At 50.6% G+C, this 23,384-nt stretch overlaps 2 protein-coding genes across 7 annotated transcripts; one reads left to right on the forward strand and one right to left on the reverse strand.

Moving 5' to 3' along the window:
• The first annotated feature begins 49 nt into the window (after positions 1-49).
• Positions 50-12,871, forward strand: Igsf8 (immunoglobulin superfamily member 8). Of its 3 annotated transcripts, none has more exons than XR_013104468.1 (9): positions 50-287; positions 3,815-4,192; positions 5,008-5,469; positions 5,760-6,167; positions 6,278-6,691; positions 6,973-7,101; positions 8,222-8,273; positions 9,049-10,817; positions 11,003-12,871. XR_013104468.1 is itself a non-coding variant. In XM_034520607.2 (7 exons), the coding sequence occupies exons 1-6, from the start codon at positions 224-226 to the stop codon at positions 7,086-7,088; spliced, it is 1,842 nt and encodes a 613-aa protein (XP_034376498.1). In that variant the 5' UTR covers positions 50-223; the 3' UTR covers positions 7,089-7,101; positions 7,272-7,526. The 3 variants fall into 3 exon arrangements, 1 of the variants encoding a protein (XP_034376498.1); XR_013104469.1 differs by having other exon boundaries at positions 8,222-8,260; XM_034520607.2 differs by lacking the exons at positions 8,222-8,273; positions 9,049-10,817; positions 11,003-12,871 and adding an exon at positions 7,272-7,526.
• On the reverse strand, positions 8,521-16,586 carry Kcnj9 (potassium inwardly rectifying channel subfamily J member 9). 4 transcript variants are annotated; one of them, XM_076914504.1, is made up of 5 exons: positions 16,396-16,586; positions 15,267-15,366; positions 14,289-14,384; positions 13,185-14,062; positions 8,521-10,846 (listed from the first exon to the last, which is right to left on the reverse strand). In XM_076914504.1, the coding sequence occupies exons 4-5, from the start codon at positions 14,032-14,034 to the stop codon at positions 10,515-10,517; spliced, it is 1,182 nt and encodes a 393-aa protein (XP_076770619.1). In that variant the 5' UTR covers positions 14,035-14,062; positions 14,289-14,384; positions 15,267-15,366; positions 16,396-16,586; the 3' UTR covers positions 8,521-10,514. The 4 variants fall into 4 exon arrangements, with proteins under 4 accessions (XP_076770619.1, XP_034375991.1, XP_076770620.1 ...); XM_034520100.2 differs by lacking the exon at positions 14,289-14,384; XM_076914505.1 differs by lacking the exon at positions 14,289-14,384 and having other exon boundaries at positions 15,267-15,396.
• Positions 16,587-23,384: the final 6,798 nt, after the last annotated feature.

A 23,384-nucleotide genomic window follows, 5' to 3' on the forward strand; every position in this document is an offset into this window, starting at 1 on the left:
CCCGGACTGGTCTCTGGAGCTGCGGAGGGCGGGAAGAGCAGCGGGAGGAGGGGGAAGAAGGAAGGAGGGCGGGGAGTTGGCGGCTCCCGCTCGGCTGGGCTCTGCGCACCCACGCTTCCCTGCTCCGCTTTCTGCCCCCCCACCTGGGCATGCGCCCCCTGCGGCCCTGGCCCCCTAGAGCCCACGCCACCCCCAGGAGTCTCCCCAGAGCCGCCTACGCAGAATGGGCGTCCCTAGCCCTACGCCGCTGAGTTCGCTGCTGCTGCTGCTGTTGCTGCTAATACTTGGTAAGCCGGGTGGTCGCCGCGTCCCTGTCCCGGCCGGGTAGGTGCCTGACACCATGCAGCCAACGAGCCCACCTTCCTAGCATTTCAGAGCTGGTTGCACCCCTACTTCTCCATCAGACGTGTCTCCACTGTCTCTGGGCTCCGCGTCTCGTTTTCTTTTGCGCCTGCCTGCCGGATCAGTTATGGGGAGGGTGGTGGTGCCCTAGCTTTAGGCTCCCAGCTGGGGCATATTGGCGACCTACTGAGGTATCCCCTGAGACACCATCGGGCCTCCAGGGGCAGGCGCCACTTCTCATCTGTTACACCCAGCGCCTGGGGTCGTTGCGCCCAAATACTGTGACAACCTTCTGCCCCACTCTCTGCTCAAGGCCTGGTTTTGGGTGTTTGTTCTGCGTGGGCAGTGCCTGGCGGTCTTCATAATTGCCCAGAGTTGGCTGGGGGCCCAGGGGTTGATTCTGACCACGATCTTTGAAGAAAATCTTCCCTACACCCCCACCTCCCAACCTAACATTTCACCATCTGAGGCTTCCTCCCTCACGCGACTCCACCCTGGGCCAGTTCCCTCTTTGCTTTTCTACTCTCCCAGAAATTTGGCTGGTTGTCAGACTCAGTTGGTCTCTGCATCCATGCCTCAGGAGAAACCAGGAACCATGGAAACTGAACCTGGGATCTCCAAGCACCCAGTGTCTATCCTGGTGGGTGTTTATGATGGTGTGTGTTCTGGGCCAACCTTCATCATGGCTGGTGTGTGTGTGTTGAGGGTGGTGGAGGTTGCTAATGTGGTATTGTTTGGGGTCTGACTTGGAGGGCTCCCTGTAGGAGGTGGTCTGGGAAAGATATGGCATGGAAGCAGTTGCCAGGAGAGACTGAAGCCGTTAAAAGGTAGGGTGTGTGTGTGTGTGTGTATTAAGGATATGCATATGGGGAGGTTTCTAAGGTGCTATAGTCAAGGCAGAAGCCTGTGGGGCAGGCATCTCAACTTCCTTCTCTGGTTTATAACAGAACTGCATGGTGCCTTACAGAATGGTTCCTTGATGCTGGTTCTTGGGCTTCTGGGGCCAGGATGAAAACTCTCCTTTGGGAACAAAACAGGAGGCAGAGTGATGTAGGGAGCTGAAGGAGCTGTGGGGCTTGGTTGCCTAGCGATTGCTTCTTTTCCCCAGTGGGCTTAATGGAGCAGGGTTGAGCCCAGGGAAGGGTGGGAGGAGGGAGTGTTGTGGAGAGGGAAGAGGAGCCAATGGCATCTTAGCACACGACATTCTGCTCTGGCGTTCACTTCACAGATGAGGGACGTGAAATATCACATTCCAGAGTGCATATCCAGTGAGGGTAGGGGTTGGATTTGAACTCAGATTTGACTCCAAAGCAGACCTTTGCCTATTAGAAAGGAGGTGGCCTGGCCAGAGAGAACCTTGTAGCAGCTACTTCCTGAGGCTGTGGGGACAACTCTTCCATGGGGATCTCCAAGCATCAGCATGTGTGGAGCCAGGAAGGTGGGAGGGGACCTTCTCAGCAGAGTCTACCCATGGACAGCCAGGATGGTGTCAGCTTGGCTGCCTTTACCATCCTCCTGATTATGAAATGTGCCTGGAGCGATGTGTGTGTGCCTGAGTCACACACTCACGGGTTCAACATCAGAACTGAAAGCTCTTAGTTCTGAAGGACAGAAACTGAGACCCAGGAGAGGAAAGAATTGGTTTCACGTTGGCTTTCTGACTCTAGCCTCTGCTTCAAGCGGTGGTCATGTGTTTTCTGTGTGACATAGCCAGAAGAAGAAGAAAAGAAACTGTAGAGCAGGCTCTCAGGCTCCTGGGTAGTTTCCTCCAGGGCCAGCAGCAAGCTGTGGACTTCCCCTGGGAATCTGGGAAATTACAGTTTCGTAAATCAGGGCTCTCCATGGAAGTGTCTTGCCTTCTTGGTTTTGTCCCTCTTCAGGGGTGTGTAGAGGCCCTCCAGAGAGGGCAGGAATTTGGCCAGAATGTCTCATCTAGAAGAGAGATTGTTCTCCGTCCCCCCACCTCCTCAGTCAGGCCTTCTGTGTTGTCTAGGAGAGCAAGGAGAGAGCTCTAGACTCACATCTGGGTTTAGAACCTAGTGGCAGTGCTCCCTAGAGGTGCCCTCTGGGAGAGTTTGTTCATTTCCCTAATCTGAGAAATGATTGCCAGCCCTCCTTGCGTTCTAGGGTTGTGTAGTCTTACCTACAAGTATCTGTGAGACAGTGGAGAGGAGAAAGGAGCTAGACACTCCAAGGTTCTGGAACCAGCTGTCTGTTGGGACAGGGGTGGGGGTAAATTGGGTGGAGGGAGGGAGAGAGAAAGAGACGGGAAGGGGCAGCAGGTGTTGAGGGTCTCCTTGTAGAAAGGAGGCCTATGTAAACACTCACATCACAGGCAAATCATATGTAAATGAAAGCTTTTGTTTGGGGGGCTGTGCATAGTGCTTCTGGGTTAGCCAGAAGGCTAACAGAGTCTGTGGGCGGGGGAAGGGATCTTCTGCCCCAGGCCTGGGCAGAGCCTGATTCTTGCCCCAGAAGCCACAGCTGCCTGAGTAGCCCTGTGGGCTGGGAGAAGCAGTGAGCTCATGGCACAGCTGTAGTGGGGAGGGTATTGTGTGGTGAGGACTGACTAGGCCCGTGCCCTGTCCAGCATGGTGCCCCGTCCAGTACAGTACTCCAGCCAGCCTGGGCCACTGGCTCCATTGTCTAGCCCAGGTGACAGAGCTAAGCCAAGCAGCCTTTCTGTAAGATTTTGTCAGCTCCCTTCCAGCAAAAGTCTCCGAATCCCTTAGCTAGACGTTACATCTGAGTCCCTAGACATGCATGGCAGGTTAGGAGCACTAAAGATCCAGCCAAGAACTGGAGAGTCAGGAATCAGACATGGTTTTATTTCCAGTTGCATGCCTATGAGGGTCTACATATATGCATGGATACGAGTGTGTATATGTGAGTGTCTGTGTAAAGGTCAGAGGTCAACCTCAGGGGACATTGCTCAGGAGCCACCCACTACATTTATTACTATGATTTGTATGTGTGTGTGTGTGTGTGTGTAGGTCAGAGGACAACTTTCAGGACTCAGTTCTTTTCTTCCCTTGTATATTCTGAGGATCAAACTCAGGGTTCTGTGGCAACTCACTAGCCGCCATGCCAAGCTTTTTTATATAGTTCCAGGGAATTGAACTCAGGTCCTGATGCTTGCTCAGAAAGCGTTTTACTTACTGGGAGGTCTGTACCCCAGACTCCAGATGGACTCTTGTTCATGTAGGTGCTCTGCCTCTAGTTAGCTAGAGACAGAGTATTCCTCTGTTCTGCTGGATCTGGACCTATGCTGATGTGCTGAGAGGCTGGTGGCTTGTGTCCCAGCAGCTCTTCTGTGTTCCCATCTGTGTTCCCATCTAGCTATTTTCTAACCTTCCCTAGGTTTCTCTTTGCTTCACAGGTAGTAGTAAGAATGGTGCTGATGATACTGGCCATTGAGTGGGGACCCATTCTTTCTAAAAAAGATTCTAGTTCTTTCTGCCTTTTCCCACAGGAGCCAGGTGCTACGCCCGGCAGGTGCATGTCCCCAAGGGGCCTCTTTACCGTGTGGCTGGCACCGCCGTCTCTATCTCCTGCAACGTGAGTGACTATGAGGGCCCTTCCCAGCAGGACTTCGAGTGGTTCATGTACAGACCAGAGGCCCCAGCTACGTCACTAGGCATCATCAGCACCAGGGATAGCCAGTTCTCCTATGCTGTCTTTGGGTCCCGTGTGGCATCTGGTGACCTGCAGGTGCAGCGCCTGAAGGGAGATTCCGTGGTGCTCAAGATTGCTCGCCTGCAGGCCCAGGACTCTGGCTTTTATGAGTGCTACACCCCCTCTACGGATACTCAGTACCTGGGCAACTACAGTTCCAGGGTGGAGCTGAGAGGTACTGGGCTCTGAGCTGGGTGGTGAGATAGCCTTCTAACTACTGGGGTTGTAGGCATAAGCCAGCACTATGAAAACAGATCTGTGTTTTTTCTCTCCTCCTCCTTCTCTATCTTCCTCTTCCTTCTCCTTTTCTCCCCTCAGCCCCATCTTCTCAGTACTGGCGATTGAACCTACGGTGTGAAACATACCAAGGGAACACTTTTTACTAAGCTGCTATATTCCCTGTGTTGCTTTTTGAGGGCTCACTCTTGTAGCCCAGGCTGGCTTACAACTAGCCTAGGTTGGCCTGTAGCTGGTGGCAGTACTCTCACAATTCACTGTGTAGCCCAGCCGTCTTCTTGTGTCACTCCTGTGCCTTTGCAGCAGTTTTTTCTTAATTTGGGGGAGGGAGGGGGGAAAGGGTGGGATGAAGCAGAAACTTTGTGAGTTGACCAGACCGGCACTGAACTTGTTCTGTAGCCCAGAGGTGCCTTGAACTTGATCCTTCTGCCTTAGCCTCCTGTGTAGCTGCGATTATAGACCTGCACCATCAGGTCCAGTCTCTTTATCTTTAGAGAAGGAAGACAGAATTACTTTTTTGAGTATTTAAAACGGGTCAGTCTCAGACATCAGAGTAGATGTTAGTAGGCTTGTTCTGTGAAGTTGAGCGAGTATTTACTGAACATCTTGATGTGCCTAGACCAGGCTTGGCATCTCACAGCGTGCAGTTCTTGCCCTCAGGAGCCTACAGAGTATGCAGTGAAGTAGACTACACAGAGGAAACAGGAGGGGTGCTGGCTCCCAGCCCTCTCTCACTAAAGTCTTTCTCTCCAGTTCTTCCAGATGAGCTGCAGGTATCTGCTGCGCCCCCAGGGCCCCGAGGACGCCAGGCTGCAACCTCCCCCTCACGCCTCACAGTGCATGAGGGGCAGGAGCTTGCACTGGGCTGCCTGGCTCAGACCAAAACAAAGAAACACACACACCTGTCGGTATCCTTTGGGAGAGCCATTCCTGAGGCGCCAGTGGGGCGAGCCACTCTACAGGAAGTAGTGGGACTGCGCTCCGACATGGCTGTGGAGGCTGGAGCTCCCTACGCTGAAAGGCTGGCTGCTGGGGAGCTCCGGCTGAGCAAGGAAGGGACTGATCGGTACCGCATGGTGGTTGGGGGTGCCCAGGCTGGAGACTCAGGCACCTACCACTGTACTGCCGCTGAGTGGATTCAGGATCCTGATGGCTCCTGGGTCCAGATCGCAGAGAAGAGGGCAGTCCTGGCTCATGTGGATGTGCAGACACTGTGTGAGTGCCACATATCCCACTGAGGGGGTATCTCAGTGGGCATCAGGGGTGCCGCATGGCCGCCATAGAACTACAGAGTTTCTCTTACAGAGAATGAGTAGTCTTGCAGACAGTATTCATTCTCTGTCTGCCTCTCCTCTGCTCAAAAAATTGGATGTGGTGATACAAGGGATATGGTGGAAGAATGAAATTCAGGTCCTGGGGTGAGAGACATATAAGAGGCCTCTAAATTTCTACAGTCGAGGACGCAGGCAACTTTATGACCCCTCCCAACTCTTGTTGTGTTTCAGCCAGCCAGCTGGCAGTGACAGTGGGACCTGGTGAACGTCGGATTGGCCCAGGGGAGCCCTTGGAACTGCTGTGCAATGTGTCAGGGGCCCTGCCCCCACCAGGCCGTCATGCTGCGTACTCTGTGGGCTGGGAGATGGCCCCTGCAGGGGCTCCGGGGCCTGGCCGCCTAGTGGCCCAGCTGGACACAGAAGGTATAGGCAGCCTGGGCCCTGGCTATGAGGACAGGCACATTGCCATGGAGAAAGTGGCATCCAGAACCTACCGACTACGGCTAGAGGCTGCCAGGCCCACTGATGCAGGCACCTACCGCTGCCTCGCCAAAGCCTATGTTCGAGGGTCTGGGACCCGGCTTCGTGAAGCAGCCAGTGCTCGTTCCCGGCCTCTCCCAGTGCATGTGAGAGAAGAAGGTGAGAGGGTGTTGAGCCTTCGACAGGGTTCAGAGCTTATAGGATTTATTTCCTAACCTCTTAGCCCCTGTAACAACCCCCCCCCCATACCCCTGTTCTTTGCTCTGCAGGCGTGGTGCTAGAGGCTGTGGCGTGGCTAGCAGGGGGCACTGTATACCGGGGAGAGACCGCCTCCCTGCTATGCAACATCTCTGTACGGGGTGGCCCCCCAGGACTGCGACTAGCAGCCAGCTGGTGGGTGGAGAGACCAGAGGAAGGCGAGCTGAGCTCTGGTCCTGCTCAGCTTGTTGGTGGAGTGGGTCAGGACGGTGTGGCAGAGCTGGGAGTCCGGCCTGGAGGGGGTCCCGTCAGTGTAGAGCTGGTGGGACCCAGAAGTCATCGGCTAAGACTGCACGGCTTGGGGCCCGAGGATGAAGGCACATACCACTGTTCCCCAAGTGCCTGGGTGCAGCATGCTGACTATAGCTGGTACCAGGCAGGCAGTGCGCGCTCCGGGCCTGTCACAGTCTACCCCTACACGCATGGTGAGTGACAACCACCCTCTACCCACCTTCTCCTGCTGTTTGCCCCTTCCCATCTTCCTGTCTTCCCTTGGTATCCCTTTTCCACATCCCTTTTCATGAAGGGCCCCAAGCTGGCCTGAGTACAGAGAGGGTAGATTGTGGGTAGGCAGGCATGGCGCTCGGCTCTCCCTCAGGGAGAGGGGAATCTAGAAAATCTGCAGAGGAGAGTGTCAGAGATCAGTGTGACAGCAGGCGGAGGGCCATGACACTCTCTGAGCAGAGCCTGCCTTCTTTTCTGCCAGCTCTGGACACCCTATTTGTACCCCTGTTGGTGGGCACAGGAGTCGCCCTAGTGACTGGCGCCAGCGTCCTGGCTACCATTACCTGCTGTTTTATGAAGAGGCTGCGGAAGCGGTGATCTGTAGCCCCAGGTGAGGGAAAGGAACCCCCAAGCCCTGTCTTCCTCAGGCTTCCTGTGCTGAGCTGTACCTGGGCTCCATCTGGCAGAGAAGCAGCCAGCACAGTCCTGCAGGATCACGGAGCAGAGCGAGGGTCAAAGGGAGCAGCCTGTTCCTTAGCCGACGTCACATGCTCTTTCCAGGTCTTGCAGATGTCAGTTGTCTTCCAGTCATTGCTACCCCTCCTCTGGTTGCCTGGATACTCTCTCCCTTGGTCCAGCCCTCCTTTAATTTATTTGACCAGTCCTCACCTCGAATGGGAGACATGGCTGCCCTGTACCCACCTTCCCTCAAGTTTCCTGACCACTGTTCTTTTCACACTCATGTTGTAGAAAGGCCAGTTCCTGTCCTCAAACTAGTTTTTCTAAAATGTGAATAAACTGGTTTTATAAAATTGAGGCCTGTTGTGTCTTCTCTTGCCATGACGCTATTAAAGGCAGCATCAGGGGTGGAGGGTGGTAGTAGGGTGGTTGCTGGACAGCCCAGGCCTCTCTTCCCACCATAAATACCATCTGTCCTTCGTGGGCCTTGTTACCCACCAACTGCATGAGGGGATGCCTGGGTCCCATCTGTTGCCCAAAATGTCTGTGCTGAGCCAACTCCTAATGGGGCTTATATTTGGAAGGTGATCTCCAGCTGAGCCTTGCCTATTCCACAGAGCTTCCAGGGACAAGCCTTTCTGAGCTCTCCAGACTGGGGCACACCCTGCACTGGTCTCATTCTCCTGGTTGAACTGGTCCTGGACCAGACTCCTCCCACCAGGCCCTGGGGCCTCAGTCTTTTTCCTTCCTGACCTTAATTATTCTCTGACAGCCGCTGAATAGGAACCTCAGAACACGGCTGCCTACTTAGGGACAGCAGTTGGGAGGACCTGTGTCCTTTGTGTACACAGAGCCGTTGCATCTGCTTATATCTGATGCCAGGGCTTGCCTACTGGCTAGCTGTAGCTCCCTGCCTAAAGCGCTCTCTGGTCCTAAACGCCTTGACTGCTGTATACTTCGCGTGGCATCCAGTCTACCTTTTTCATTCAGTGATCAAACATTTATTGAGCATTATTGAGTTTGCCACGTATCTTTTTTTTTTTTTTTTTCAGATAAGGAAACTGAGGTCCAGAGAAGTAACATATCTTGCTGTAAGTCATAGAGGTAAATAGTGACAATCAGCATTTGGTGCTAGAACACAGGTCTCCTATCTGTGCCCTGGACAGCAGTGCCCGGAGTGGTGCCATCTCAGTGACTTCCAGAAGCAGCCTCAATGTCTCCATTCCAGTGCTTTGTATATGGGTACCAAGGTCCCCACCCCTCTTGTCTAGACTGCACGTTTTTCTCTGAATTCAAACCCTGCTCACTTCCTGTGCTCAGGTTCAATATGTGTAGGTGGGATCCCAGCAGATACATGTTCACGGACTTTATTTTTGAGAGTGACCCAGCTGGTCCTGAAACCTGAGTCCATTGCTAGACAGAAGGGGAGAGGCAACAGACAGCTTGAGTCCTCTTTTGAGTGGACCCACGCTGAGATGCACACTGGAAGGGAGGCACAGTGCCCCGTTGGATGCAGGCTTCTCAGCCTGGGATACAGCAGCAGACTTATTGAAGGGCAGGGATGGGTATAGCCAGGGCCAAGGTTTGAACCGGTCCCATCACTTGAGCTACACTTAGCTCCAGGGGGCCAGCCTCAGGTCCCATGCCTTGCTCTCCCCTCAGCATCCCAAGATGACTGGTCCAAGACCAGGATGCAGTGGAGATGGGATGTAAGTGTCTCCAGGGTTCCCTGTCCTGGCAGGACAGGTGGCAGACAGCAGACACCTGCAAGAATAGGCTCCATTTTCTCCCCTAGTCCATCTTGCCTTGTGAGTCTTATAAGAGAGTTGGTCCTTTGTGGTGACACCCATTGAGCTGCAGCTCCCTACTGTCTCCTCAGGGGTCCCCAAACGGCCTTCTCCGGTCTCTGTTGCCCTCTCGGATACCACTGGCCAGTTATCAATGACGTTTCCGTTCTTGGACCCAAAGATAAGTTCTTCAAGCCTGGACCTGGGTCCTTTCTCCCCAGTTCCCTTCTCATTTCTCTGTTCCTAAAGGATTCTTGGCTGCTTTTCAGCTCCTCTGCTTAGATGCTTCATCCAAGTGTAGTCCCCAGACAGACAGTGTCACCATGATCTGGGAACCTGTTAGGTCTGGGAACTAGTTAGACGTGCAGATTTTTGGTTTCCGTCCCAGACCTATTGAGTCAGAATGCTGGGAGTGGGGCTGGTAATCTGTGTTTTAACAAGCCCATCTAAGTGAGTAAAGCTTTGTAAATGCTGACTCCCACCATTCCCCCCTTCCTGACTCAATCCTTAGCTTCCTGGTTGCTAATGCCCTCTCACTTGTGGCTATAACCCGCTTGTGTGGGCTCCTAGTGTGAACCACACTTCCTTCAGTTGCTGGGGGTATTTCTGACCTCCGCCTGTGCTGTGCTCCTGTGTTAGCAACCAGGTCTTTGAATATCACACCTGACACTTAATCACTATTCTGAGTGAGCCCCTGCCACTGTGCCCCAAGGATAAGCTACTTTCCCCAGGGATCTGGGTTCCCTCCTAAAACCCTTTATTAAGTCTCTCTCATGGCTTTTCTTCTGCTTCAGAATCTCTCTCTGCCTTCTTGCTTCCGTGACAGTACCTTCAAGGTTTCATTCCTCTCCCACAAAATAGTTGGTCCTTGGGTCTCCCCCCTGGTCCTGCTCCAGGGCCCCTGCACAGTATCCACCCCATTGCTTGTTTGCCTATCACCTGAGGATTAAGGCCTTTGGCACCTTTCTGACTTATCACCATGGAACAGTGAAGCTGGGGAGAGCATCCCCATCTGTGCCCACCTCTACCCAGTACTCTCTTCTCTGTGGCCACTTTGTCTAGTTAAGCGTGTCACACATAGGGAGTGAGTGGGGACTGCAATCCACCTGACAGTCTGCTTCCTAAGCCATGTATCTTGGTTTGAGACTTTCTATATCTGGAAGGAAAGGGTGCCTATAGATTTCGCACAAAGGTGTGTTGCAGGTGACGTTCACCAACTGTCACTCCATTGACCACCCAAGCTATCCATTGGTTGACTCTATTTGCCCCACCTTCCCAGTCAACCCTTATGAGCTCATCCTCTGTCCAACCATCCACCCATGTACAGATGTGAAGGGCAAACACAGACAGACTGATATGTTCTCTCACCCCCAACCTTCTATTCTCTTCAAACCAGGACCTGGTCCTTTACTACTGGATCCTGGACTCAGTGGGCCTCTCCCAACTTTAGCCATTCCTTGGGACACTGCCTGCCTCCTCTTCTTCCATCTCCACTCTGCAGCTTCCATGTACCTGTGTCTGGCCCCCTGGTCTGCCACAGGAGGTTGGAGAAAACCAGTCATACCTTGGACTCACTCTCTGGGGGTGGCAGGCAGCCATTTTGCTCCTTGTCAGCTCCATCTCCTGCACCTGCCCCCTCCCCAGCCCCTTCTTCTTCCACCTTCTCATCCAGCCTGCTGGGGATGGACCAGTATAGATGGGCATCAAGACGAGCTGCAGCTTCTGCCAGTTCCCGAGCACTGCATGAGGGTGTGGGCACCTCAAAGGTTTCGTGGAAGCTGGCATAGTCCACCTCATAGAAACCATCCTCCAGGGTGAGCACAGATGTGAACCGGTGGCCCCACAACACTTCATCTACCAGGTACGAGCTTCGAGCTTGGCATGTCATTCCTGGGGGGAGGAGAAGAGGATTAGTTAAAGGGACCCCTGCCAGAGGATCCCTTCTCCTGTCAGTCATCCCACAATCCTCTTCTCTCTCTTCTCCATTTGCCAGCCTATGTTTCCCCTGTTCTCCCCTGAGAAGCTTAAACTTCCCCTTTCCCACAGGGCCGCCTCCACCCACCTCCCAGTGTTCCCAGATGACGGGCAGCCACCTGAGCTATTACATCCCAGGACTGAAAGCTCACTACCTCATTGAAGTCCAGTCCTTTGTGTGATGCTGCCAAAAGTCGGGATCTTTAAAAATGTGGATTACATTTATGTATGTCTATATGGATGCATGGGTGCGCATGTGGAGGTCAGAGGACAACTTGGGGAGACAGTTGACTCCAACAACATGAGACCTGATAATCCGACTCACGACATCAGACGGGGTGGCAAGCTGAGCCATCTCTCTGGCTCTGAGTTCTCTCTTATACAAACTAAACTCTGTCTCCTAGGACCTGTGGCCCCTGGTTTCATTCCCTTGCCACCTGACACCCTTGAGTGTAAATACAGGGGTCCCTTACATCTCTTCCTCAGACTGAACACTCACGACAGCTTCCTACTTCATCTGACTCCCCCAAAGCTTACTATCCTCCTTGCAAGTCAGAATGGCCACAGAGGCCCAGGTAGGGGTTCATCTGGAGTGCTTTCCCAGCTGTGGCCTTATCTATGCATAAAAGAAGGCTTACTATCTTTTGCTTCTTAGTTTGGTGAAGCAGCCCGTGATTACATTACATAAATGCCTTTGGAAGCTGCATCACGTTGCCACAGCAAGCCTGTGGCCAACTAAAACCCCCAGTTCTCTCTTCACCGGAGCCTTTCCATGCTGTGCTTACATAAGTGATTTTTTTAAAGCCTAAATGTAGAATTTTATATTTATTCCCCTTAAATGTCATCGTGTTGGGTTTTGGCTCATTATTCTTGCTTTTCAAAAGCACTTTGAATCCCAAAATACTACCATCCTTCCCAGCTTTATCGCTAGAAAAATCAAACAAGCTCCCAGCCCATGTCCTTTATACCGCTGCCCTTCCCGGTTCTTGCCCCGGGCCAGTGTCCTGTCTTCTCTGTTGGGGTTTTGCACTCTCCTCTCAGGGAAGATCATTTTGTTCCTACCTCAGAATCTCCCCAAACCAGAATCCATCTCAGAAACAGAGGAGTAAACATTCACTAACCAGAGACCAACTCTGACATTGAAAGTCTGGCCCTGAGATATCTTGGGGACATTGGCATTCTTTGGCAAAGCTGGAATAAGATGTATCCAGTGAGGGTGGAGAAGGAGAGGCCGCCAGGGCCTCTGCAAGAAGGCCTGAGAAGCAGAGATGGGGCTTAGGGGAGTAGGGAAGGGTGGGAGGTGGACGCAGAGGGGGAAGAGAAGGCAGATGAAAAAGTCCCTATTAGAAACCTGTCAGAGATAGTGTCAGAGGGAGGGACAGCTTCAGAGACAGAGGGAGCAGTATAGGAAGGGGACGGGTTAGAACTAGCCTAGTCGGAGTGAAGGAGGAGTGGGGAATGGGAAGACCTGAGGTGGCCACAGAGCAGATGCTGTTTTTGTCTAGGACCACGTTTCCAGGGAGCAAGTCAGTTCGTAGCAGCGCTGCAGCTCCTCCTAGTGGCCCCTTGGTTCAGCTGCATTTTTCTTATGCTCCCTGATTGGCTAGGCCCTCTTTAAGGACCTGTTTTTGCTCCTACAGTAGTCTTTTCCAACCCGCTCCCAACCTCTTGACAGTGTAGGCCTGAGTGAAGGTACTGACGTCACTGTTCCTTCTGGAAAGGGGCTAGACATGGCAACACCCAGGGGGAAGTTAAGAGTGACAGATGGGGTCAATTAAATTCCAGAGTTATAGGTCTCTGGGCTTCAAGAACCCTGCACTTAACCTTCATCCCAACACTGTACCAGGAAACGCTGAAGATAGATGTCCTGTGTTCAACCCAGGCTGTGCTATTTATTGGCTTGTGACAGCGGGCTATTTATGGGACCTTTCTTTGGGGCTACTCATTCTCTGAAAAGTGACCGCAGTGACAAGTAACCTCCAGAGCTGTAAAGTGCAGTTTACATACCTTAAGTATGTATGAAGTGACATACCTGTCAGGCCAGGGCCTCAACTAGTGCCATGTCACAGAACTCTTCCAAGCTTTTCTTGACTCTGCAATGTCACCCTGTCCACCCGTCTAATCTCCAGTCCTGCCCCAGCACCCCCACCTGTCACCCTACACTCCACCCTCTGTCCATCTTTCTGCATCTCTCCTGGCTGCTTTTCTCGCCCTTGCCCTGTATCCCTGCTCCCATCCTCCAGCCTGCCCGCACCCGTGGCCTCCACCATGCCCTCGAGAATGACTACGATCTCGAAGTCGTCCCTCTCGAGGGCGCGGCGCGATGCCTCCCAGAAAGGGCTGGCGGCATCGATCTCGTGGCTGATGACTAGAGGTGAAACGAGGAAGAGGCGGTCGTCTCCCGTGTCGAAGCCCACACTGAGGTCGGTCTGGTGCAGAGGGATGAACTCGCCCTCGAGCGTCTGGCGTGAGCGGATGAGCTTGGCGCGGATGGAGGCCTCAACGATGTGCGATGATCGCAGGTCACCCACGCGAAACATGAGACAGAGGCGCCCGTCGCGCAGGGACACCACAGCGTGCGAGGAGAAGACGAGCGTGGCGGCGCGCTTGTTGGGCTGCGAGATCTTGACGAACATGCAGCCCACCATGAAAGCGTTCACCATGGAGCCCAGGATGGCCTGCAGCAGCAGCAGCACGATGCCCTCGGGGCACTGGTCGGTGATGACGCGGTGCCCATAGCCGATGGTGGTTTCTGTCTCGATGGAGAAGAGGAAGGCGGCCACGAAGCCGTTGAGGTTGTTGACGCACGGGGTCCATGCGGTGTCCTCTAGGTGCTCCAGGTCGCCGCGGCCGTAGGCGATGAGCCACCAGATGGCGCCAAAGAAGAGCCAGGTGAGCGCGTAGGCGAGCACGAAGAAGAGCAGGCTGAGGCGCCACTGCAGATCCACCAGCGTGGTGAACAGGTCGGTCAGGTAGCGGTAGGTCTCGCGGACGTTGCCCTGCTGCACGTTGCAGCGCCCGTCCTTTTCCACGTAACGCTGGCGACCGCGGCGTCGCGGCGGCTCCTCCGACCCGGGAGAGAAAGCTGCGTTCTCCTGCGCCATGGTGGCCGCAGCGGGGATCCTGCGGGGTCTTAATAAAGGTGTGCCGAGTTGATGGATCCGCCCCGAACTCAGGGCCAAGGCTGTGAACGAATCTCCCTTCCTGTCTATTAGCCTCAGTTCCCCCCACTCCCACCCCCGCCAATTGATGGATTGAGAACGACAACCCTAACATCCCACAAAACGCAGAAAGTTGTGTGTGTGTGTGGGGGGGGGGAGGGGTGCAAGGGTCTGGAGAGATGGCTCAAATGGCTCACTGGTTGCTCCTCCAGCCGATCTGATTTCGATTCCCAGCACTCACAAGTCGACTCACAACCGGCTGTAACTCCAGTCTCTCGCCCTCTTCTGGCTTCCTGGGGTAATGCACAGACGTACATGAGGGCAAAACAGCCATACACGTAAAATAAAAACAAAGGTTAAGAAAAAATTGTACGGATTACACAGTGTCACAATTCAATAAAAAGGCGACATTAGAGATCTCGATGTCAAAAAATAAAGAAAAAAGAGAGATCTCGATGTCACAGGTCTCAAGGTCACTACCTCAAGCCAGTGTATGTAGCACCTCACAGGCACCCTGGATCAGACACGGGGTTCTGAAGAGGTGGACTTCTTGGCAGTTCCTTCTCTATGCAAAGCCCTCCGTGCCACGAGGACTTCCACAACCCCAGAACTCTTCAGCATCCTACCAAAAGACATCTGAAGACTGTTTTGAAGTCATAACCAAGACTGTTCCCTCTGTTTTCTCACCTGGCTTCACCCTTTCCCCTTCCAGCTACATCTTTTCTCCACCCCAGGCTTACCAAGAAGAAAGAAATACAGGCTGTGCACAGAAAACCTCCAGCGTGCAAAGGTTGACTGTTCCCAGCATTAGGAAATTCCCACTGGCAAGTCACTCATGCTCTGATACCAGCCCATTTCCCCCAGGCTCTTTCCCAAAGGAGACATGCTGAAAAGGGTTGGCAGTAGGAGACTAGAGGCCACCTGAGGTCAACTGCCCACAGCAAGGATGCAGGAAGCGTCAGGCCACCCAGAGTTACACTAGTCTAGTATCTCTCAGATTCCTATTTTTCCTAAGAGATAAGAAATCAGACCAATAGAAACACCAAACGCCCACATCAGTCCCCTTCCCAGTTTCCTGCTTTGCATTTACTACCCTAACACCAACCCCACCCACACCTGCCATATGTCCTGAAGCCTACATTTCACACAAAACCCAGATTCCAAGCAAAACCCACCTGGCTTTGCTTCAAACTCTTCCCCCTGAGAAGCACTCTGAGTTATAATCTTCCCGGAGAGATGGATGTCCAGAGTCCTTCTCTAGGCTCTCAGGATCCCCTAAGAGACATGGACCATATGAACAGAAGTCTGTTGGACAAGGATTTAGGACTCATCAACTTTGCTTTCTCTTTCCTGGGATTTGTCATCACCTCCCATTTGGGGTGGGGGGGGGAGGAGGGCTGGGGGTGGGGGAGCAGGAGGCCCTGTGGGGGCAGAAATATGACATAAGGATCTCAGATGGTTTGGGTGTTTGACCAGATTCTAGGGAGAAACTGCATGGATTTGTAACCACAAACTTGACATTCCAATTTTTAAATTTTGGAGCCAATTGTTCTGCAGCCAGACCTTTGGAGGGTGTGTGTACATTAAATAAAGGTAGAAGGAAACCACAAAAAGATGATTTGTATCCTAAGGGGACTCCACACACTTATTCCCCATGAGAGTCAGGAGACACGGCCTGGGAACACTTGGGCAAAGGCAGATTAAGATCTTCCCCTCCCCCAACAGCAGGCTTGCTTTTCCCTCTCTGCAGCCCAGAGTGTCTGTCCTCTGCAACTGATCTGTGAGTTTTCAGCGCCTTGAGACCCCAGGTCTCTTTTGTCCTAGTATTAGCTTGAGGTGGGCGTCTAGACATTCTTCTTTGACCTCCATCTATGCCCAGGAATGGGGAAGAATTCCCGGTGTCTGATCATCCCCAGAACACAGAACACTCACTGCCCAGGGAACCTACTGATTGCATCCTAGCTGTTGCCATCCTGAGACAGGGTCTCTTCTTCATGGGACAGGAGAAATGTGCAATGTCGACCACCTGAAGAGCAATATCTTCATTTCTGGCTCTTCCCTCCAAATAACTCTAGTTCTTCCGACCTCAGTTCTTGGGCATGCTATGACCCCTTTCAGTAAGATCCCAGTACCATATTTTCTTGGCACACTCTTCCTCCCTCCAGAGAGCGATGGCCAGCATAAGGGGCTTATCTTTTGGAAAGAGGTCTGTCTGGTGAAAACTCCCCCAGGAAAGAGCTCCACCCAAACCCCTCTTGGCTCAGAAATAGGGGCCCAAACCCCAAGTCCCACAACTCAACTCACAGAGCCTGGAGAGAAGAGTAGCCGGCAGCAGAGACCCTTGGGGGTTGGAGTACATGTCCCTGACACCATCTCCCCCAGGACTCTAGGTCCCCTCTGAGAGTGGGAGCCGCAGACACTGCTGTTTCTCCTGAATGTAACGGCAGCTCAGACTAGGACTTGGTATCTGTGTCATCCCCACTTCCCAGGTTCCCCTGCTCCTCTCTCGTTTCTATGGCAACCAGTCTGGCTACAGCTCCACAGCGTCCCCTCCCTTTCCCAGTCCTGGGTACCACTCTGGCTAATCCACACGCCACAGCTATTTTTAGCCAATGTCCCTCCTCCTGGACACTGAGAGTCATCTCCTCACCTCTTTATGGGGGAAAGCAAGGGGAAAAAAACCTGGCATGCTCCTCATTCTGGGAAAACAGAGGCATTAGAAATAAAATATTTTATTTCAGGGGCTATCTGGGAGTTTGCAATTCACGATCCCCAGCAGGGACCACTGGGTGAAGGTGCTGTTCTCAGATGGACCAGGCCCAGCATGACAAGGCTACATTTTTGAAGAAACCTCTGATGCAGAAGGTAGTAGCCCGAGAGAGGTCTGTGGAGGTAGGGGCTAGAGAAGCAGGGCCAGAGGCCCCGTCTCGTTGTCACCAATATACATGTGACCCATAGAAGTCCCTTCACTTCTCTAAGCCATAGTAACTCTGTCTGTCTCAGAGTGTGGGCATGAGCAACAGCCCTCTTCTGCCTGCTTCACCTGGGATGCAGATCAAGTTAGGCAATGTAAATAAAAGGGTTTTGAGATGTATTTTGCTAATAGCAAAAAGTTAAGAAAGCCCTCAAATGTTCAATGGAGAGAAAAGTTTAGGCTAGCTCTCACTATCAACCCAACAGACCTTGGGGGGATCAAATGCTACACACAGTGCTTGGTAGAGGCGATTATGAAATGAACAGGCTCCTGCACAGAAGCAGCTTCTGATGCCATTGGTGGAAAGACACAGAGTTGCATAGTCCTGCTGCTACATGTTACTACTGCCAATCTGTCAAGCAGCATCTCAGTTAATTCCTGTGACAATCCTGTGCCACAGCTATTCTTTTTTCTATTTATGGACGAGGAAAATGGAAAAAGTGGCCTACTGAGCTCCAAAGTTGGACAGAGATAGGAGAGTCAGTGTCTTGTCACTGCCCTCAGACTCTTCATTCAAGACTTGTAATGTTTTGTTTGTTAGGTGTTATTCATCCCCAATCCCAGGTTTTACTGTGTAGCCCAGGTCGGCTTTGCTTCCTCAGGGCTGGGAATATAGGCATACATATATAAAAGTCCTTTGCAAAGAGTAGTTTTAATTGTACAGCAAGAGAAAAAAATTAAGAGAGGAGCCTGGGGAGATAGCTCCATCAGTAAAGTGCTTGTCCTGCTAATGAGGACCTGAGTTTGGATTCTCAGCATCCATGTAAAATGCAGGACGTAGTGGCAAACATTTGTAATTCCAGCTGAGAACGCAGAGACATGAGGATGTCTGGAGCTCACTGGCCAGTTAGTCCCACCGAACTGGTGAAATCTAGGTTTAATGAGAGACCCTGTCTCAAAAACTAAGGTGGAGAGTGTATAGAAACACATTGACTTCTGGCCTCTGTGTATACACATGTGTCCATGAACACACACATACCACAATGTATACATACACACAAACTGGGAGAAGGCACTAAGAGTTTCTGTATGTTTTCTCCCTGGCATACACACAGTCTCCCCCACTCTCAACATCCACAGTGAGACTAGTAGCTTGTTTACAACTTACAGACTGAACTTGGCACAGCATGACCACCAGTCTCTAGTTCACATTAGAGCTTTCTCTTGGTGTAGTTCCTCTTGCTGTAAGCCTGGAACAGGCCACAAGGACATACATCTGCCATGACAGTATGGCATGTTTTCTTCTGTGCCCCTTGGTCATCCCACTTTCCCCTTAGCCTTGGGCAATCTTTGATTTTTTAAAATCTGTTTCCATATTTCTGCCTTTTCCAGGATGTCATGAAGTTGGAATTATACAGTATGTAGCTCCTCGGATTGGCTTCTTTCACTTGTGCATTTAAGGTTGCTCTGTGTCTTTTTATAGTTCCACAACTCATCTCATTTTGGTACTGAGTGACAGTCCATGGCCAGGAAGTACACTATTCATTTGTCCATTGAGCCACTGAAAGTCATTTTGTTTCCAGTTTTTGTCAATTCCAAGTAAAGTTGCTATAAACATCTGTGTGCAGGGTTTTTATTTGGACAAGTTTTCAGCTTTTTGGGGGCGGTAAATACCAAGGAGTATGGTTGCAGTATCATATGGGAAGAATATGTTTAGTTTTCCAGGTGACTGCCAAACCGTCTTCCAGAGTGTCTGTACCATTTTGCAGTCTCGCTAGCAACACATTCCCCTTCCTGTGGCTCTACATCCTTGCCAGCATTCAGAACTGTCGGCTTCAAGAGCTTTACATCACCGCAGGAATGTGGTATCTGTAGCATTCAGTATAATAGGTTACTGTGAACCTATTGCCTTCGCTATGTTATGCATGTGAGTGTGCATGTACACAGTGCTGCTACATAAATAGAGCTAGAGTTTCAAGAACAGGAGTTCAAGACCAGCCTGGGCTGATGAATACATAAAGTTCAAAGCCAGCCACAGTCACTTGAGAAAATTGTCTTCAAAAGAAAAGGAAGAGAGAAAGAAAGAAAGGAAGGAAGGAAGAAAGAAAGAAAGAAGGAAGGAAGGAAAGTAAGAAAGAAAAGAAAGAAAGGAAATCAAGACATAAAATATTCATACAAGGGGGCTGGAAAGATGGCTCAGCAGTTAAGAGCACTGGCTGCTCTTCCAGAGGTTCTGAGTTTTTTTTTTTTTTTTTGTTTTTGTTTTTGGTTTTTTTTTTTTGATACAGGGTTTCTCTGTGTAGCCCTAGCTGTCCTGGAACTCACTCTGTAGACCAGGCTGGCCTCGAACTCAGAAATCCCCTGCCTCTGCCTCCCAGGTGCTGAGATTACCTGAGTGAGTGAGCCACCACTGCCTGACCCTGATTTTAATTCTTAGCAACCACATAGTGGCTCACAACCATCTGTAATGGGATCTGATGCCCTCTTCTGATGTTTCTGAAAGACAGCAACAGTGTACTCATATACATAAAATAAATAAATAAATAAATAAATAAATAAATAAATAAATAAATTGTTAAAAAATATCTGTACAAGGTGATTATGAATATATAAAAACAACTGCAAAATAACTGATAAAAACTAAGAAACTGGGCTGGAGAGATGGCTCAGCGGTTAAGAGCACTAACTATTCTTCCAGAATTCCTGAGTTCAATTTCCAGCAACCACATGGTGGCTCACGACCATTGGTAATGGGATCCAATGCCCTCTTAAAAAATAAATCTTAAAAAAAAAATCTTAAGTAAATAATAAAAAAATCTTAATAAATCTTTAAAAAAGGAAAGGCGTTATTAAAAAAAATTAAGAAACGGTCTTATTTAGGGTTTCTATTGCTGTGACAAAACACCATGACCAAAATGCAAGTCATGGAGGAAAGGACTTATTGAGCTTACACTTCCACATTGCTGTTCATCACTGAAAGAAGTCAGGACAGGAGGCCATGGAGGGATGCTGTTTACCGTCTTGCTCTTCATGCCTTGCTCAGCCTGCTTTCTTAAAGAACCCAGAATGCCCAGCCCAGAGATGGCACCACCCATCATGGGCTGGGCCCTCCCTTATTGATTACTAATTGAGAAAATGCCTTACAGATGGATCTCATGGCGGTATTTCTTCAACTGAGGCTCCTTCTTCCCTGGTGACTCTAGCTTATGTCAAGTTGACACACAAAACCAGCCAGTACAGAAACGTTTTGGAGAAGTAGAAATATTATAAAGTTAATTTCCCCTGGGATTTATTTATTAATTTACTTATTTATTTTCAGTGCTGTAGATGGAACCCAGGGCCTTATGCATGCTAGGCAAGTATTTTACCACAGAACTACATCCCCAACCTTCAGCCTCTAGCCCCAGGGAAATACTTAAAAGTAAAGTGATATATAAACTCAAGCTGGGTGCTAAAGAGATGGCTCAGTGGTTTAGAGCACTGACTGCTCTTCCAGAGGTCCTGAGTTCAATTCCCAGCAACCACATGGTGGCTCACAACCATCTGTAATGGGATCTGATGCCCTCTTCTGGTGTGTCTGAAGACAGCTACAGTGTACTCATATACTGCAAAATAACTGATAAAAATTAAGAAACTGGGCTTGGAGATATGGCTCAGCGGTTAAGAGCACTAACTGTTCTTCCATATTAAATAACTAAAGCTATAAAAAAAAATAAATCCAAGATGGTGTTACTATCACCAATATTGTTATGCACAAGATATTTTCTATCCGTCTCCCTAAGCTTTAACATTGCAAGGACACATAACTAGAAAGAACAGGAAGAAACAGTGGCACATTAGAAGGCTAGGAGTTTCTGAAATGTGCTGACAAAATACGACAGATGTATGGGGTAATATAAGCTTCAGAGGCAATGACTTGAGTTCAAATCCCACTGTATCTGATAGCAGATGCATGACTTTGAGCAAATAACTTCATATATTCTTTTTTCTTTCTTTTCTTCCTCCTCCCTCCCCCTATACACTCTCTCTGTCTCTGTCTCTGTCTCTGTCTCTGTCTCTGTCTCTGTCTCTGTCTCTGTCTCTCTGTCTCTCTGTCTCTGTCTCTCTCTCTCTCCCTCCCTCCCTCCCTCCCTCCCTCCCTCCCTCCCTCCCTTTTTTCCTTCTTTTTTCTTTCTTGACAGTCTTGTTATGACTCCCTGACAGGCCAGGAGTTTACTACATAGTCCAGGCCAGTCTTGGACCTGCAGTGGATCCTCCTGCCTCTGCCTCCCTAGTTCTGGGGTTGCAGACATGAGCCACTATGTTTGTAAAATGTTAGTTTTTTTTTTTAAATCTAAGAGACAAGACTACCTATGTCCTATTGGTTGCTTTTCATTGCTGTGGCAGAACACCCAAGCTACACTTAGAAGAGGAAGAATTCAGTCCAGGGTTTTTTTGTCTCCATTTTTCTTGGGCCATGTGAGATTGAACATCATGATAGATAACAGGGGAAAACAGACCTCATGGAGAATGGAGAGGCAGGGAGTAGGGAGAGAGAAGACAAAGATAGGGAGCTCAAGGGAAAGGGAAAAAAAGAGAGGCAAGGAGAGGGGAAGAGAAAGAAGAGGAGGTGGGTTTTTCAGAGCAGTGATTCTCAACCTGTGGGTCGTGACACCTTTGACAAACCTCTAGCTCCAGAAACATTTACATTATGATTCATAATAGTAATAAAATTACAGTTATGAAGTAGCAACAAAAATAATTTTACGGTCGGAGGTCACCACAACACGAGGAACTGTATTAAAGGGTCGCAGCATTGGGAAGGTTGAGACCCACCATTGAGAGCACATCACTGGGGACCTACTTCCTCAGAGAGCTCTCACCTCCTTACAGTCCACTGCATGTCTCCTCATGGCTTAACCCATCAACAAAGTCACCTCTCAATAGCACCACACACTGGGGCTGAAATCTCCAGTACCCGAGCCCTGGGGAGAGGCGTTTCATATTTTGACCACAGTATCTACTTCTTGATGGCTGTTTATTTAAAGCCTGACATTGTGTTTTTCTCTTTCTTCCCTTTTCCTTCTCCTTGCCACTACCATTGCCACCATCACCATCACCATCACCATCATCATCACCATCACCATCACCATCACCATCACCATCACCATCACCATCACCATCACCATCACCATCACCATCACCATCACCATCACCATCACCATCACCATCACCATCACCATCATCTCAGGAGTACCCTGCTAGCAGGAACTGCCCTCCTCTGTTCTGGCATCACCCGGCAAGACCTGCAGAGGGCTCTCCTTGTTCACTGACCTCTCTCCAATCCTCGTGGCTGTTTCTTGTTATTCCAAGTGGAAATATCAGGTTTTTGCCCGAGATTGGCATCAACAGTGCTGTTAAAGCCCCAGTCAACATCCCTGTCCCCTGGGCCTGGCCCTGTCACCTGAGCCTGGGGACTGCTAGCTTGCTTTTCTCTGCCCTGCCAAGTGACTGCTCACGTTGGTCCCACTGTGCCAGGTGCTCGGAGAGAAGAAACCAAACTCCTGGGCAAGAACATGTTTGTTTGCACAGAGCTGGCCCTTTTTTCTGGAGGGAGAGTCACAGAGCTGACAGTGGCCTCCGGGTGTTGTCAGCCAGCCCTCTGACTCCATCCTGGCTGCCCCAAACCTAACCTAGCTAACAGAGGACAACACTTTCACCTAGTTTCCTTATCCTACAGGTCCTAGGCTTTACTTGTTAAGCTTAATCTCAGTTCCCTGCCTGTCTGGCTTGAACTGAAGCAGGAGAAAAGAAAGTTTCACAAGCCATCAGTGCCCAGAAAAATGGGTAAGGTCTTCGATTTAATTTTCCAAGAGAACGAAGGCAGCCCTCTAAGAAATCAACCCCAGTGTGTCAGTGGAGTTGTAATAAACAAAGATTGGAGACAGAGGACCCTGGAGCCATGCTGCTGCTCTATGAAAAGCCTAGCTGTGGCCCTGGGGAGATCGCTTAGTGGGCAAAGGACCTGTTGAGCAAATGTGGGGACCTGAGTTTGGGTCCCCAGCATCTACACACAAGCTGGGCATGACTGTATGTCTGTAACCTCCTCATTGGTCTCTGGTCTCCACATATGTATACACAGTGAAGGCAAACACACACACACACACACACACACACACACACACACACACACTTTTGTGCAAACTAGAAAAAAAAAACAGCTCCCTTCAAATTTCTTAGTCCTTACAGGTAGCCTGCAGAAGAGGCAGGGTTTGCATTTTGTTGGTGCTGGTTTGAGGCGAGGGTAGGGACATTCCCCTTTCTTCCCCCAATAGCTCTGAGTTTGGGTGCAAGATGAGTGCACTGGAGCCTTGTGCCCACCCCAGCAGCCTTTGACTTT

The sequence above is a fragment of the Arvicanthis niloticus genome, chromosome 16 (assembly GCF_011762505.2).
Source record: "Arvicanthis niloticus isolate mArvNil1 chromosome 16, mArvNil1.pat.X, whole genome shotgun sequence".
Classification (NCBI taxonomy): domain Eukaryota; kingdom Metazoa; phylum Chordata; class Mammalia; order Rodentia; family Muridae; genus Arvicanthis; species Arvicanthis niloticus.

Excerpts from the sequence above, each read along its gene's own strand:
- Igsf8 (XM_034520607.2), top strand. The coding sequence starts at position 224 with ATGGGCGTCCCTAGCCCTACGCCGCTGAGTTCGCTGCTGCTGCTGCTG. Across the intron at positions 4,193-5,007 it reads TTCCAGGGTGGAGCTGAGAG|TTCTTCCAGATGAGCTGCAG; the intron begins GTACTGGGCTCT and ends CTTTCTCTCCAG. Across the intron at positions 6,168-6,277 it reads AGTGCATGTGAGAGAAGAAG|GCGTGGTGCTAGAGGCTGTG; the intron begins GTGAGAGGGTGT and ends TTTGCTCTGCAG.
- Kcnj9 (XM_034520101.2), bottom strand. The coding sequence starts at position 14,425 with ATGGCTGTTTTGCCCTCATGTACGTCTGTGCATTACCCCAGGAAGCCA. Across the intron at positions 14,063-14,288 it reads ATCGGCTGGAGGAGCAACCA|ACCCCGCAGGATCCCCGCTG; the intron begins GTGAGCCATTTG and ends ACCTTTATTAAG. Across the intron at positions 10,847-13,184 it reads GGGCATGGTGGAGGCCACGG|GAATGACATGCCAAGCTCGA; the intron begins GTGCGGGCAGGC and ends TCCTCCCCCCAG.